At 40.7% G+C, this 15,783-nt stretch overlaps 1 protein-coding gene across 19 annotated transcripts in view; it reads right to left on the minus strand.

Moving 5' to 3' along the window:
* The window catches only part of OSBPL6 (oxysterol binding protein like 6), a 208,390-nt gene that overhangs the window by 58,803 nt on the left and 133,804 nt on the right, over positions 1 to 15,783 (minus strand). For 18 of the 19 annotated variants that reach the window (XR_012023837.1, XM_072811108.1, XM_072811122.1 and 15 more), the window contains 3 exons: positions 10,302 to 10,394; positions 2,805 to 2,927; positions 157 to 210 (listed from right to left, as the gene is read on the minus strand). Coding sequence is in view for 18 of the 19 variants with exons in the window: in XM_072811108.1 (XP_072667209.1) it covers positions 157 to 210; positions 2,805 to 2,927; positions 10,302 to 10,394 (270 nt within the window). In the remaining variant the exon portion in view is untranslated. The remainder of the gene's footprint in view (positions 1 to 156; positions 211 to 2,804; positions 2,928 to 10,301; positions 10,395 to 15,783) is intronic. The other variant, XM_072811114.1, reaches the window with a different exon arrangement.

The raw sequence follows: 15,783 nt of genomic DNA on the forward strand, positions 1-15,783 counted from the left end.
TAAGCATAAAAGACACCTTCCATGGAACATGGAAGTTTGGTACATCTTACAGGCACACAAATGCACAAAGCTGGTAACTATGTCACGAGGCTTGCACAACCGTGGTGTTTACTCACTTTACAACAATCTCTGAAACATGTCCTGTGTGCTACTTACATCAAGTGGTGCCTTTGAATACTTTAACATTCCATTATCCAGGACAAAAAAACGCTGCAAGAACCAAACAACCCCCAGTTACCGCGTGCATTTTGAATTATGTAACACATTCACAAGTGTGCGTCTAACGTTGCTTGGCATTTAGTCATCAACGTGTTTGATCATTTTAATATATCTGAATTCGGTGCACTTGGCCATCGTCAGTCATGTTAAATGGTAAGGAAATCTGAGCTTGAATTCCATTCTATCAGCAACCTCGGGTTCTTTTACACACAATCCAGTGGGAATGCAATCTTTCACCAGGGTCTTCCTTGGAGGGAGTGGGGCTGGAGAGGTGGGACCTCAGGGCCCACAGTCAGGACCTTCTGAATGAACCACCCTGGGGTATTCTTCAAAGTGAACAATGAGAATAGCTCAGTGATTCTGTGAGGAGCTTCTCTAACAGCGAATTTTTCACTCTGGATATAAAATCCAGGAAACTGCATTTCCCTGAATACCATGGAAAATTCCTGAGAATGCTTAAGTCTGTTACAGACAACAGTGAACTGGATCTATGAGTAATTAATTACCTGGAAAGTTTAAGAAGGGGCTTTAGCAATATACTTGCATCTCCACTTAGCTTTCATTTCACTATTAGTAAAGGAGATCGAAAATTTCTGAATTACATTAAAGGAAAAACAAAACAAAGAAAATCAGAGATTTTTGATAATTTTTGTCTCCTCCGAGATACTCTGGGTCCAGTCCAAATGAATCTAGCCATCATTGCTCCAAAACACTCAGGAACCCTCTGCTGATTTCCTTTCCAGGAACCCTCTGCTGATTTCCTTTCCATGGGCGATTCACCAGAGAACAAACAGCTCTCAGGACCTAGTCAAACAACGGGATCCAGTGCCCTCCTGTAGTCTCTACAGATGCAAAGAATCTTTCTGTTGCTGGAAATTACTCTGCTGGGAAGGTTTTATGGAACACTTAGCTGCTGAGGTGGCAGGCGGTCCGGCCTGGGTATACTCTGTGCAGAACTCACAAAGGCCATGAAAAGTCCTTTGATATAAGTTCTAGGGGTAAGTAAGCACGGGAAGATAGCTGAAAAACACTTGATTACTCGATCCCCCATGACTCGGGGAATCAAATATGCTGATGCTTGAATAAACATCTGATGGTGTTAGAGACTGGGAGAAAAGGCAATACAAGTGGGAACCTCCCACTAATTTACGTAGGAAAATGCTGAAAGGCATGGCCCAGAAAGAGTGGCTGCTGAGCCACAGCCAGTTTTGCTGAGTTGTGGACCTGAGAATGCGATTCATTTAATATGGGTTTCTTTGACTTCTTTCCATTTCTACCTATCAAAGAACATTAGCAGGGATAATCTATTGTGTGATCCTGGGGGAAGAGATTAGCAAGGCCACTGATTCGAGGAATTGCAAAGTGGTGAGCCCAGAATGAAAAGCAAAAGGTGATTCCAGGAAGGACTGTGGCCAATTGGCCAAAATCCAAGGAAGAACAGGGTGGAGGGAAATTCTTGGTATTGGTATAAGATTATGGGTTCAGGAGCGACTGAGGATGCTTCTAAGTGAGAAGCAACATTAGTCAGAAGCCTCTTGGGCCTGTTTCTATTTCACCCTCAAAGACTGGGGAGTGGGCAACATTTCCTGTCTGTTAATTTTAAGTCTTTGCCTTCAATTGCAAAAAAACCATATTTCCTAAGGATGCTATAATAATCCGTATGTCCCTGCTTTGGGCCACTGGACATCCACCACCTAGCTAGCCATTTGGGCCAACAGATCCATCTGCTCTGACATGAAATCCATCGGCAAATATGTCAAGGAGGTGACCCGTTCTTCCAGCGATTTCACAGATGCTACTGGTGGTCTATCAAAGGGCTTATATTAAAAATGGAGAACAATCTTCTCCTCGTTAGCATAACAGTGTTCTTGTTACTCAGGTAATTGCAACAGAGTAGTACAAAATATTTTTTCCATAATTAAAACTCCAAGATGGAGAAAGGAAGTGGGTCAGGGGGAAGAAAAATAAACCCACACTTTAAAGCACAGTAAACAGACTTCCGAGATCAGTGATTTTGCATCAGTAAGTCTGCACTGGTAACAATAACTCCAACCAAGACTTTATCCCAAGGACTTAAATAGAAATTGGTGTATGAGGATGTTCATCACAACCTCATAATAGTAAAAAAATCAGATATATCCTACATGTCCAGCAACAGGGAATTGGTTCAATAATGGTGGGATATATAATAGAAATGGAATATATGCAATGCACTCAAAATGCATTTTTGCATATGGAACATATGCAATGCATTCAAAAACATCTTATTTCAGAGAATATTTAATAAGCACATATTCGTATCATTATTTTTTAACATTCACATGATTTTAAATGAAAAAAGCAGAGTAAGCAACATGTATAAGCTGAATTTTAAATATCACGTAAAATATGTTTTCCCTGCATACAGACATTACAGATCTCAGACTTAAACAGGTATAACAGGTTGAAGCCCACATGGTTTAAAAAAATAAAAAGGCTTTGAAAATTAGTTTTACACATGCAACCACGATTCCCACCTAATGACACCAAACAAGGTCCTCACTATGACGAAGATGATCTGAAGATGAATACAATGAAAATGGTACCTTGTGCCAGCCTTTTAAAGGCCATTTTCTTTTCTTCAGCATGAAGCCTTCATGTTTGTCTGGTCTCTGGACATTGGTTTGGCCTATTTTCAGTCCTTCTATAATTTCCCAGCTGTCAGCTTCCTGAGAGAAAAGAAGAAAAACAAATCACATGTTTTTCAGTGTTTGAGGACCTAGTCAAACAAAGCGGCCTCTTAAGTAGAAGCTGCTTTTGAAGCAACACGGGACACACCAGAAGCATGAACCACATTCTGGGGCAAATTCTAACATCAGACACAGCGGCGTGCTTACACGTGACGTTAAAATGGGTTTCCAGGTAGACTTGGAGGCTACAGGTCCCTCGGAGGTGGGACTTTGGGGCAGAATGGAGTTTTGATCCCATGTACTCAGAAGGTTTAAAATGCATTTTTTCAGATGGTGCATCTCTGGGCACAAAGGCACTTTAACATTTTAAAGCAAGGCTATTTCGATGACAAATGTTCAATTAGCGTGCGGAGCCCCGGCCTTCTGAGCGGCTCATCACCTGCTAACCTGAAGGCAGAGCTGCGGGCTGCATGCGTCTCAATGCCCTGCTTGCCACACAATACCCAGAAGCCCGTGCTTTTTGAAGAAGACACCCATCCCGAGAAACACACGCCCTTGGGAGCCCACAGAAAAAGAGCCAGAAATCTGGGATTTTGGCTCTGACTTCAAGGCCAGAAATCTGGGATTCTAGAGGCCATACTATCACCCTCCTCTGTTTAAATCAAACCAAATCGTGGTTTCGTCTTTCCATGTTCTAATGGTGTCTAAAGTTTTTAATGAGTTGTCAACATTTAAAAGTCACAAGATTTCAGATGTAGAAAAATCTAAATGTCGAGTGTTTTGTTAAAGTCTGTAAGATTTGGCAGCACTGGGCCTGCCCTGAGGGGAGGGGGCCCGGAAGGCTTTGGTTTGTCACAGTCTCCCTTGGGCCTGCTTCCAGGTCAGACACCTGGCCCCTTGGCAACATCCGGGGTTTTCAAATCCCTGGACCCAGTGACTCCAGAGGGCCTACGCCGCTCTAAAGTAACCGCTGACCTAGCCAACACTCATATTCTAGATCTCGGGCATGGGATGCAATTAAGTAGCAGAGCCAGAAGCAACAAGGTCACATCCCGTGCACAACCCCCACAACCCTGCCCACGGTGCAGGGAAGGTGCATCGGCTTCAGAAAACCGGATGCAGCTCCCCAGAGGAAGGCAGGCCTCTCTGCAGAATGGCCCATCCCAAATGGGCTTGGGAAAGTGCCTTCCAAGGAGGTACATTCTATCAGGAATCATCCTTCAATCGCGGAACACAGGCTTCAACAGGAATGGCTCAAGAGGCACAGATGCTAAAATCAGTTGCTGATGCTGGCTGGCCCTGGGGACGGGCAGGGAGAGGCAAACGTATTTACCCTCCGTCGCCCCTCTCCTCTTTCCCTCCTTCCATCCCACAAGTTGCTTGCCCTATGACCAAGTCACATCTATGGTTAAGTCCAAGTATATATAAATGGGGGTGTGTTTTTTCACTGTAAATTATATTTCTGGGAGATGCAACCGAACACCGCTTCATTCAAGAATACTAAGCCTAGGAGATACTCGTGGCTTATGGAAAGCCCTCTAAGCCAACATCGTGCCCCTGTCCTCCCAAATCCAACTCTAAATGTTCCCCCCATCGGACAAGGAAAACTGATCTGAGAACAGTGTCATTTCTTTATCAACTTGGTCATCCCTGAGGGGTCCCCAGTGAATGAACTATTTACAGAAACGTACCTACTGGTATTCACTTAACGACATTAAGGACCCTTTGCAATATCTCTAAATGTTCCCCTTACAAACAGCCCAAGAAGTGATTTTATATTTGAAGATAATACTGTCAGAAACTGTATTGACTAAGCTGGTCAAAACTGTTAATTAGATACACTAATTTTTTTTAGAAGAGCATACGTGAGCACGCACGAGAGAAAGAGAGACAGAGAGAGAAGAGAGAGAGAGACATGAAGAGCAGGGGGAGAGGCAAAGGGAAAGGGAGAGAAAGAATTGCAAGCAGGCTCCATGCCCCACATAGAGCCCAACATGGGGCTCAATCTTACAACCCTGAGGTTGTGACCTGAGCCAAAATCAAGAGTTAGATGCTTACCTGACTGAGCCACTCAGGTGCCCCTAGATACAGTAATTAAAAAAAAATGTTTCTGATAAGACAATTTCAGGCTGTATATCATGTTTTTTTGGACAATGCAAAGCAAATGGCATTCTTGTCAGGAGCACAAAGTGGTGTGCTCTAGTATTCCCATTTTAAAATACTGAACTGTGGGGACACCTGGGTGGCTCAGTGGTTGAGTGTCTGCTTTTAGCTTAGGTCATGATCCTGGGGTCGTGGGATCGAGTCCTGCATCGGGCTCCTGCAGGGGGTCTGCTTCTCCCTCTGCCTGTGTCTCTGCCTCTCTCCTCTCTCATCAATCAATAAATAAATCTTTTTTCAAAAAGGGCAGCCCAGGGCAGCATGGGTGGCTCAATGGTTGAGCGCCGCCTTCAGCCCAGGCGTGATCCTGGAGACCCGGGATCGAGTCCCACGTCAGGCTCCCTGCATGGAGCCTACTTCTCCCTCTGCCTGTGTCTCTGCCTCTTTCTCTCTCTCTCTGTCTCTCATGAATAAATAAATAAAATCTTTTTTTAAAAAAAATGGTGAACTGCAATTCAACAAGTAAGCATTGCTTCTGAATTATGTTAGGATAATCAAAGAAAACACTAGGTTCTACTATCACCTGAAAAGTAGGTAAATTTTTCATAAAAATGGATTTCTTTTTTTTAATAATAAATTTATTTTTTATTGGGTTCAATTTACCAACATACAGAATAACACCCAGTGCTCATCCTGTCAAGTGCCCCCCTCAGTGCCCGTCATCATATCAGCAAGAGAAAAACCAAGAACCATATGATCCTCTCATTAGATGCAGAGAAAGCATTTGACAAAATACAGCATCCATTCCTGATCAAAACTCTTCAGAGTGTAGGGATAGAGGGAACATTCCTCAACATCTTAAAAGCCATCTACGAAAAGCCCACAGCAAATATCATTCTCAATGGGGAAGCACTGGGAGCCTTTACCCTAAGATCAGGAACAAGACAGGGATGTCCACTCTCACCACTGCTATTCAACATAGTACTGGAAGTCCTAGCCTCAGCAATCAGACAACAAAAAGACATTAAAGGCATTCAAATTGGCAAAGAAGTCAAACTCTCCCTCTTCGCCGATGACATGATACTCTACATAGAAAACCCAAAAGCCTCCACCCCAAGATTGCTAGAACTCATACAGCAATTTGGTAGCGTGGCAGGATACAAAATCAATGCCCAGAAGTCAGTGGCATTTCTATACACTAACAATGAGACTGAAGAAAGAGAAATTAAGGAGTCAATCCCATTTACAATTGCACCCAAAAGCGTAAGATACCTAGGAATAAACCTAACCAAAGAGGTTAAAGGATCTATACCCTAAAAACTATAGAACACTTCTGAAAGAAATTGAGGAAGACACAAAGAGATGGAAAAATATTCCATGCTCATGGATTGGCAGAATAATATTGTGAAAATGTCAATGTTACCCAGGGCAATATACACGTTTAACGCAATCCCTATCAAAATACCATGGACTTTCTTCAGAGAGTTAGAACAAATTATTTTAAGATTTGTGTGGAATCAGAAAAGACCCCGAATAGCCAGGGGAATTTTAAAAAAGAAACCATATCTGGTGGCATCACAATGCCAGATTTCAGGTTGTACTACAAAGCTGTGGTCATCAAGACAGTGTGGAACTGGCACAAAAACAGACACATAGATCAATGGAACAGAATAGAGAACCCAGAAGTGGACCCTCAACTTTATGGTCAACTAAAAATGGATTTCTATACTGAAATCTTTTTAAAAATTTGATACAATCAAATACCTAAAGAACTCTCCATATATGTGTAAATATACTCATTAGAGCTTGCTCTGTTCTTAGATAGCAGCTGTATTTAATGACATTTCTATTTTTAGTAGCCCTATCCATGGATAACATCTCTAGAATAACATTTTCATTTTCAGCTAGATCTTATTTGAAAGCTAGTGTTCATCTTTGATTTATTGTGTGTGTATCTATGTGATGTGTGTGTATATATGGTGTGTGTGTGTATACAATATGTGTGTGTACATCTACGATGTGGTATGTATATATATATATGTGAGTGGTGTACATATATATGTATCATGAAGATGACTCTGGATAACTCATAGAAATGGAAACATTAAATAATAAGAACAGTCCTTTTTGGATTTTTTCCTAATTACTCAGACTAGAATACCAGCTTATTCCTGTGGTGCTATGGCTACTGATTTCTAACATGGTAGTTTTTTTTCTTGTTTAACTCTAGAGAAGGGGGAGAAAAAGGGGGCAAGATAGAAAAGGGACAAAATTAAAAGGTATTTCTTACACATAAGTAACTCCATTTGTTCTGATCCAATGTTAGTAAACCCCAAAGAAATTTTTTTTTAAAGATTTTATTTATTCACGAGAGACACAGAGGAGAGAGAGAGAGAGGCAGAGACACGGGCAGAGGGAGAAGCAGGCCTCATGCAGGGAGCCTGACGTGGGACTCGATCCCGGGGCCCCAGGATCACGCCCTGGGCTGAAGGCGGCGCTAAACCGCTGAGCCACCCGGGCTGCCCCACCCAAAAGAAATTTAAAAGAATCTTAATACATTTCTTACAGTTAAATAAGCTGTCAAACTGACACAGAGGCAACAAAGTAAATACAGGGCAAACAAGTTGTGTGAGAAATGAAAAGAGCCCGTCTCAGTACTTTATACAACCCACCTCTATGCTTAGACTGGGTCTGCTTAACAGAGTTAATACCGCTTTCTGAAAACTGAAGAATATTTTTGTAATTTCAACTGATACCAATTTTCTCTTTTTAAAGTCTCCAATTTTCACAGGATTACTTATAATGGAAACAGAGTCAAAAGCCCTAATATCCTATCGGGACTTGCCTTGAGTCAGATTTACACACTTTCAGTATTATAGAAATTTTAAATACACTTTTAATCTAATAGTAATAACAAGTGAAACCAGAGAGTAATGTGATAACAGCTCCAGTCTGTTCGTTGGAGACATTTCCTTTCTCAAGGCTACACTGGCGATGCATGAATGCTGGGGGCGGGGGCTGGGGTAGTAGGTGAACAGGCTGTAGGAGGTGAAAACCCCAAACAGAGAGTTTCAGTAAATCCTGAGCTGGGACAGTGGGTACTTCTGGGTTCCGCCACTGCCAACCGGTGCCCACGAGGTCCATCTTCTCTCCAAGGAACTGAGAGACGGTGAGATGCTGTGGCTTCTGGAATGCATGGGGTGCCCTGATTTCACCAGACCCTGAGAGATGTGGTCTCTATTAATACACAAACCACAATGACAAGAATAGTAGTGCTATAGCGAGATACAAGTGGGCAACAGCAAGGAGGAGTCATGGGAAGGGGATGGTGTAGGCGCCCCCCCAGATGCCCGGATCCGGCCGCAGAGAGCACTGTGGGAGCTCCCGCCTTCTACGGACACCTGCTGTTTGCTGAGGGTGAGGAGGCCGGGGGCCTTTGTGCCTGGGCAGGAATCTCCTCCTCTATTATTATTATTATTATTATTATTATTATTATTATTACTATTACTACTACTACTACTACTATTACTACTACTATTATTTTCCTTATTAGATGGCCAGTTTACCATATAAGGCTATAACTTGGGAACAGCCAGGTGGGAGAGAGGCAGAGACCGAGCTATGGGCACTGCACCAGGCGTGGAGCTTCCGTGCCCTCTGCAGGGGCGCCAGCCCTCTGGGGCCTCCCCTGTTTGCCTACCAGGATGTTCTCCTGATGTGTGCTTCTAATACCAGCAAGTCTCCTCTCCGTTTCTGGGGGTCAGTCTTGGAGGCCTCCTTTCACTGTGTCTCTCTCACCGTCCTGGTCTCTCACACACACCTCCTGGTCCCTGACTCTGGACAACTACCTTACTTCTGCTCCCAGGCTCGGTTAAAACAAGAACATCAGTAGTCGCTTCATCGAGTAGCTGATTATGTAGAGAATATATGTGCTCATCCCATGCCTGGGACAAAGCAGATGCTCAAGAAATGTCAGCTGCCTTTCCCACTGCCCCAGGATGTATTTATTCTCTCTCTCCAGTAGTTGCCTGTAAGAGAGAACGGATGTTTTCAAAGAGATTGCCAGTTGCATTTTCCAAGTAGGCATTCTCTGTTTGCCATTCAAATAGAATGCAGAGCATTTCCTCTTTCTATTTTTTGAGTCTGATAATTCCCTTTCCTTAGTTTTGCAGTCTACTCTTCTTGCGCAACAACACAAACTTTATAGCTTGTAGTACCTTCCAAATATAAAGAATACAAGCATATATATTCCATATCATAAAGTGTGTCCCTAGGATTCTGTTTAATACAGGAGTAGCAAAGGGAAGGATCAGTTATACATATTTCAAAGTCTTTGGGGGGAAATAAAGTGCTATGTCTATATTTGAATTCCAAATCCCCATGCACTCTATTTTCTGAGTTTCTCCATAGGAGAGGCAGCCCACTGAAAAAAGGGCAGGGAGATGACCAAGGGGTAGGGATGAGTAAGATGGCGTCTCTTCAACTTTTATGATTTTTGCATTTTAGACATAAATGAAGTTAAATGTTTCCCCAGTCCAAGAAAGAGAAGGCTGAAGGCAGGGAATGCTGGCTTCCATTAAACAGAAGAGGTTCTAATCAAAGTCTGCAGTGTCCTCCTCAGAGCTCATGGCAAGGAAGGCCAGTGGAAGGAGAGGACTGGAACTCTGAATGTCCGACAGCTCCCCCCCACCCCGCCCCCACCAGGCAGGTGCTATGTGACTGGTAGGTGGGGTGCACCTGAAGCAGTTTAAGTCTGAACCCCTGCCCTGCTATGTAGCGACTTTTTCAGACTTTGAGCAAATTATTAATTCTCAGTTTCCATATTTGTAAATGCAATAGACACCTACACTGCAGGGAGCTGTTTGCAAAGGTTATGTCCAATGCGCTAACGTATTTAAGGACCTGGCACAGTGCCTGGAACGCAGTGCACAGGCAATCATGGTAGCTGTTCCTATTGTTAGCATTATGATTTTTTTTTTGCTGGATCTAGTGATTTTTTTTTTTCTATTAGCTTGATGTAGAAATATTTGCTCATGTCTCCAACAGAATGACAATAGTTTCTCTTCCTTGCAAATAAAGAGTATTTTGGATCTTTGTAGCCCTGGAACTCCCAGCAAAATATACTTTCATTTGATCCTTCCTTATACAGGGCAGAGAAAACCTACACACCAGAGGCAGAACAATGTGGCAGTCAGCCCTACAAGAGGAATCCCAGCTACCCGAGAGGAGTCAGGTGTGGGAACCGTTGACAGTTCTGCTGGCCCCAGAGCAGGCAAGAGGCCATCTGGGAAAGCACCACGTTTTGTCACTGACCTTGGAGAGGGGGACCGGCTCTGGTTCTAGCAACTGCCGACTGACAGAGGGCTCGGTGCTGGAGGAAGCAGTCCTCTCCAGTACGTGGATACTCTGAAAAGAAGTGGAAATACAGCCCAGGATTAGATAACCCATTTTTCATGTGGATGGACATGGGGGGGGATGGGGGATGAGAGATCACATGGATCACAGTAAGAACAGTAAACCATGTTGACAATGGCAGGTTCCAGGAGACCCGGGGCAGCGGTTAACAGTCAGAAAACTGTCAGCCCAGGATTTGGTGTTTCCGTCTTACACACATGCTGCTCAGCTGCTGCTACAGTGCTGGTTTCAGGCTCCAAGAAAAGGTCAGAGATCACACGGATTTAGAAACCCACAGAGCAGTCTCCACATATTTATAAATTTATGAGAATGCACATCTACCACTGAGACAATCAGCCTTATATAAAAATATTTGCTTACCTCTCCAAGGGCAGCAGACAAGAAGGGAGGTCTGTATCAAAAAAAGCCCAGATGGGCAGCCCCAGTGGCTCAGTGGTTTAACTCCGCCTTCAGCCGGGTGATCCTGGGTACCCGGGATCGAGTCCCATGTCAGGATCCCTGCATGGAGCCTGTTTCTCCCTCTGCCTGTGTCTCTCTGTGTGTGTGTGTGTGTGTGTCTCTCTCTCTCTCATGATTAAATAAATAAAATCTTAAAAAAAAAAAAAAAAAAAAAGCCCAGAGCATCAATACCGCTTAAGCCTCTGGAGTTTCTTAAAATCCTTAGGAAATAATTTATAATTGTAATATCTTATAATAATTTTTAAATGCACAGAGAAGAAAACAACACCTCAAGTACGATAAAGAGCAGCTGTCTTGCAGACTATAAAAAGCACTCACAGGTCAGTAAGATAACATTCCAACAGAAAAATGGGCAAAGTACATGAACAGGCAACTCATGCAGAATGCTTGAAAATATGTTCAACCTCAACCTCAGAAGTATTCAAAATAATAAAAGCAAAATAACCATCAGATTCAAGAATGGATCACAGCTGGGGATAGGGGAGTATAAATCGTATAATCTTTCTAAAGAGGAGCCATTTTATTATGAAATCATTACAAAAAGAACATGCCTCATTGATCCAGCAATCCCACAGCTAAATCTTTACCCTAAGGAAGTCAGATTGGCACATAAAGATGTAAGGACAGATAGTTTACTAAAGCATTATTTTATTATAGTAAAAAAATATATAATACATATGACTTATAAGGGGACTGCATGCAGTGATTTGAAATGACAATAAGGATCCCTATTTATTGATATGGGAAAAATACCCAAATGATGTTCTGACAACTGAAAAAAATCAGGCTACAAAGAGTATGCAAAATATGATGATGCTATACAAATCATCAAAATATATTCCATCATATTAATAGCAGCTATACAAAAGAGATAGCATTATTGGTTTTTTAAAATTTTTCTTAATATCTTTCTTATTTTTTAGTGCAATAAAAACCTATTATTTGTATATTTGGAAAAAAGTCAAGTATTTCTATGGGGGAATAAACTTGAAAGACATCAAAGGAATAACTCAATGGAGTTAACATTTTGGTATAAGCTGAAAATGAAATATAACATTTTTACTCTAGTTAGGAACATTTCATTGGTTCAATAGACAAAGTCAGTATTACATGTACTTACTGGGGCCTCTATTTTTGGCATCTCACTGGAAAAGTATTAGATTAATATTTGCTTTTTCTTTTTTTTAATTTTCTTTTATTTCTTTTTTTAATATTTGCTTTTTCAAGAAGAAAATTACACACTGATATGAGCCAAATTATTCTAATTTCTTGATAAGTTTTAAGCTTCTGGTTATTTCTTTTATCTTGAAAATAAAAGGTCCAACCACAGATCTTTACAATCCTATCCAAATGCATTTTTAAAGTTATTTATGTGGAAGAGAATAATTATGGTGAAAAGTTTACGAATTGCTCCCATTTCTCCAGTTTGTGAGGAAAGGGAAGAAATAACAGATATTTTGGGGCCAAACATAAAGTTGGGCAGGGATTAGTAAGAATCCCTAATCTGATGGCTATAATGTTCAAGGACAATCTAAGCATTAACTGGGACTGCTCTTCTAATTACCAGATTTACCTGAATTAGCAGAGAAAAATGATAAATGTAGCTGAGTATTCCTATGTGTGCCAGTGCCTTTTGTGCAACAGCCAAAAGCAAAGGCATCTTTGGAGAAAGGGGAACCCTTTTATACTGTTGATGGGAATGCAAGTTGGTACTGCCACTCTGGAAAACAGTGTGGAGGTTCCTCAAAAAGTTGAAAATAGAGCTACTTTATGACCCAGCAATTGCACTACTAGGTATTTACCCCAAGGATACAAATATAGTGGTCTGAAGGGGCACCTGCACCCCAGTGTTTACAGCAGCAATGTCCACAATCCCAAACTATGGAAAGAGCCCATATGTTCACTGAGAGTGAATGGACAAAGAAGATGTGTGTGTGTGTGTGACACACACACACACACACACACACATATATACAGTGGAATATTACTCAGCCATCAAAAAGGAAGTCTTACATTTGCAACAATGTGGATGGAACCAGAGGATATTATGTAAGCGAAGTAAGTCAATCAGAGAAAGATAATTATTATATGATTTCACTCAGATGTGGAATTTGAGAAACAAAACAGAGGAGCATAAGGGAAGGGAGGAAAAAAAAGAAAAAAACAAGACCAAATCAGAGAGGAAGCAAACCATAGGGACCTTAACCATAGGAAACAAACTAAGGGTTGCTAAAGGGGAGGTGGGTTGGAGGATATAGTCACTGTGTGATGGGCATTAAGGAGGGCACATGATAGAATGAGCACTGGGTGTTATAAGCAACTGATGAATCACTGAACTCTACTTTTGAAACTAATAATACCCTATATGTTAATTGAATTTAAATTTTTTAAAAAATGAAAAAAAAAAAAAGAGTTTCTTGCCCCATATAATTCAAGATTTATTTCTGGGGAAAGGGAAATATGCTAACCCGGAAATATTCCATGAAACTAATTGCCTGGTAAATTTGTGGGGGAAAAAAGCCTTTCTGCAGAGTTATTAAATAAAAAAGCTGAAAGAAGTTCTATTCTAAAGTCAATAGACTGAAATCAAACCATCATTACAGTGTGGGATAATGCAGAGAATGTCAATCAGGGCAGGTGGTAGGGAAGTAGAATTATCTCTGGCATCTTTTTCAAAGTACACGTATCATCCCACACATAGATTCTGATGGGCCCCCAGGGAAAATCTCCCACCTTCTCACCCCAGAGAGGAACACTGCTATTGATGGGCAGGAATCATCAGTTTTGCTGAGTGAGAAAAGGATGACAAATGAGCAAAATGAGAAAAACCACTGGCCTACATTCAGATGAAACGAGAATTGAACTTGGGTTCCCACACATACTAAGTACTTGTTTGAGGCTATTATTTAATTTCTCTCTGCATCTATTTCCTCGTCTCCAGGAAGAGAAGACAATAGTAGGAGCTACCTTACAAGTTCAATGTAAACATCAAATGAGATATATGATAATGATACTAAATAAATGTCAGTGGAATCTGAATTATATTGTACCACTTATAACTATGATATTTTATCAAATAAATATGTCAGACTCTACCCACTGTTTTCATTTTACCTTAAAAAAAAAAAAAAAAAAGCAAAGGCATCTCATGAGGTTAAAACTGGTGGTTAAAACTGGTGTGCTCAGAACTGGAGGTTAAAACTGGTGTGCTCAGATCTTTAACAAAAAGGGAGCAAAGAACCCGGGACTTGCATTATTTGTTCATGTTGGTATTTTGGATAGGATCTTATTCAAAACACAGCAGCTAAATTTAAAATTAAGATCTATTCTGAGATCATGTAATTAGAAACAAAAATGAGAATTTTGTTGCTGTTGAAACAAAAACGTTATTACCTTCTTTTGGGAGGTAATCGTCTCCTCCCTCCCAAATTTCATTTTCTTTCTTATGTCTTAATAAGACAAAACTAATATATGCTCATTACGAAAGATTCAAATACAACATAGAAATATATGAAAGAAAGAACATAGAAATATATGAAAGAAAGAAAGAAAGAAAAGGTCAAACTTTCAACTCATCATTCCACCCGGCTAGCTTCTGGAGCAATGATTCTGAAAAGGTAGCTCTTGAACCAAGGATCAAATAAGGTTGAACAAATTTTTGAAAACCGAGGCCTTAACCCTGTTCTGTGTGGCTATTGCTTTTACTTACTCTAAATTGTCCAGTTAGATATGTTTGGCTCGAGCCCTCCTCTACCCTCATACTTACAGGTTGCTGGGCAATAGAACACATATACATCACCTCCCTGGCTCCGACCCTAACAAACAAATGTGGTAAGAAAAGCAAAACTTGGGAAGAAAGTTGACCGTAGTAACTATGTAGGCAGGAAATAAAGGATTAATTCAGGAATTTAGCCAGAGGAAGGAAACTAAATTCTCTAATTTCCAAACCAAGCCAGAGACCTAGAAAATCAATTTAGGATATTGAAGGTGTGATAAAAATGAGTTTTGTCTCTAAAGATACCTGGGAATAATGAAAATGTTGCTAAGATTTTGTGACTCTAAAGGGTTAGCAACGAAACTGGAAAGAATCTACAAAATACCTACTGCAGTATCTGTGACAAAAAACCCAATGTTACTTTATTTTCCACCTGGTTTTACTAAACAGTTTATAGTATAGAAGAAAAGAGGTTCATTTATTTCAAACGTGGTTCAGTATAGTACATTCAAGCTGAGTGAAAAATACAAGACCCAAATGTTGATTTGCTAAGTCACAAATAATCATAAAAACCTTATGAAGAAATTGTAAATAATGAATATTTTATTATCACAAATGTATGTATATATTTTACTTAAAAATTAAAGAAGCATAAATTAGAGAGGGAGACAAACCAGGAGAGACTCCTAACTCTGGGAAGCGAACAAACGGTTGCAGAATGGGAGGTAGGTAGGGGGTTGGGGTAACTGGGTGACGGGCACTGAGGAGGGCACTTGATGGGATGAGCACTGGGTGTTATGCTATATGTTGGCAAATCAAACTTCAATAAAAAATAATAAAAATAAAAATAAAAGAAGTGTAATTTATAAAACCACTGGGTGATACTCCTTATAAATGTAACTAGCTTCAAAAAATAAGCTATTTCATTTCACCTCTGTAATGGTAATGAAGAAGCCAAAAGCTCTTATGCAAACTTGCAGTCTTATATTTGTATATTATTAGAACCTATCACTGTCTATTTATTATCCAATAATAAAAAATTAAACCCCTACCTTAAGAACTACCTTCACACTCATGGTGTTTAAAGCTAAAAGCAAATCCCTGAAGTTATATAATCACACGCATAACCATTCATTATTTGTTTTGATTGTTTTGTTTTGTTTTTTTAAGAAAGGACAGGAGCAGAGAGAGAATCTTAAGCAGGTT

Source organism: Canis lupus, chromosome 34, assembly GCF_048164855.1.
Source record: "Canis lupus baileyi chromosome 34, mCanLup2.hap1, whole genome shotgun sequence".
Classification (NCBI taxonomy): domain Eukaryota; kingdom Metazoa; phylum Chordata; class Mammalia; order Carnivora; family Canidae; genus Canis; species Canis lupus.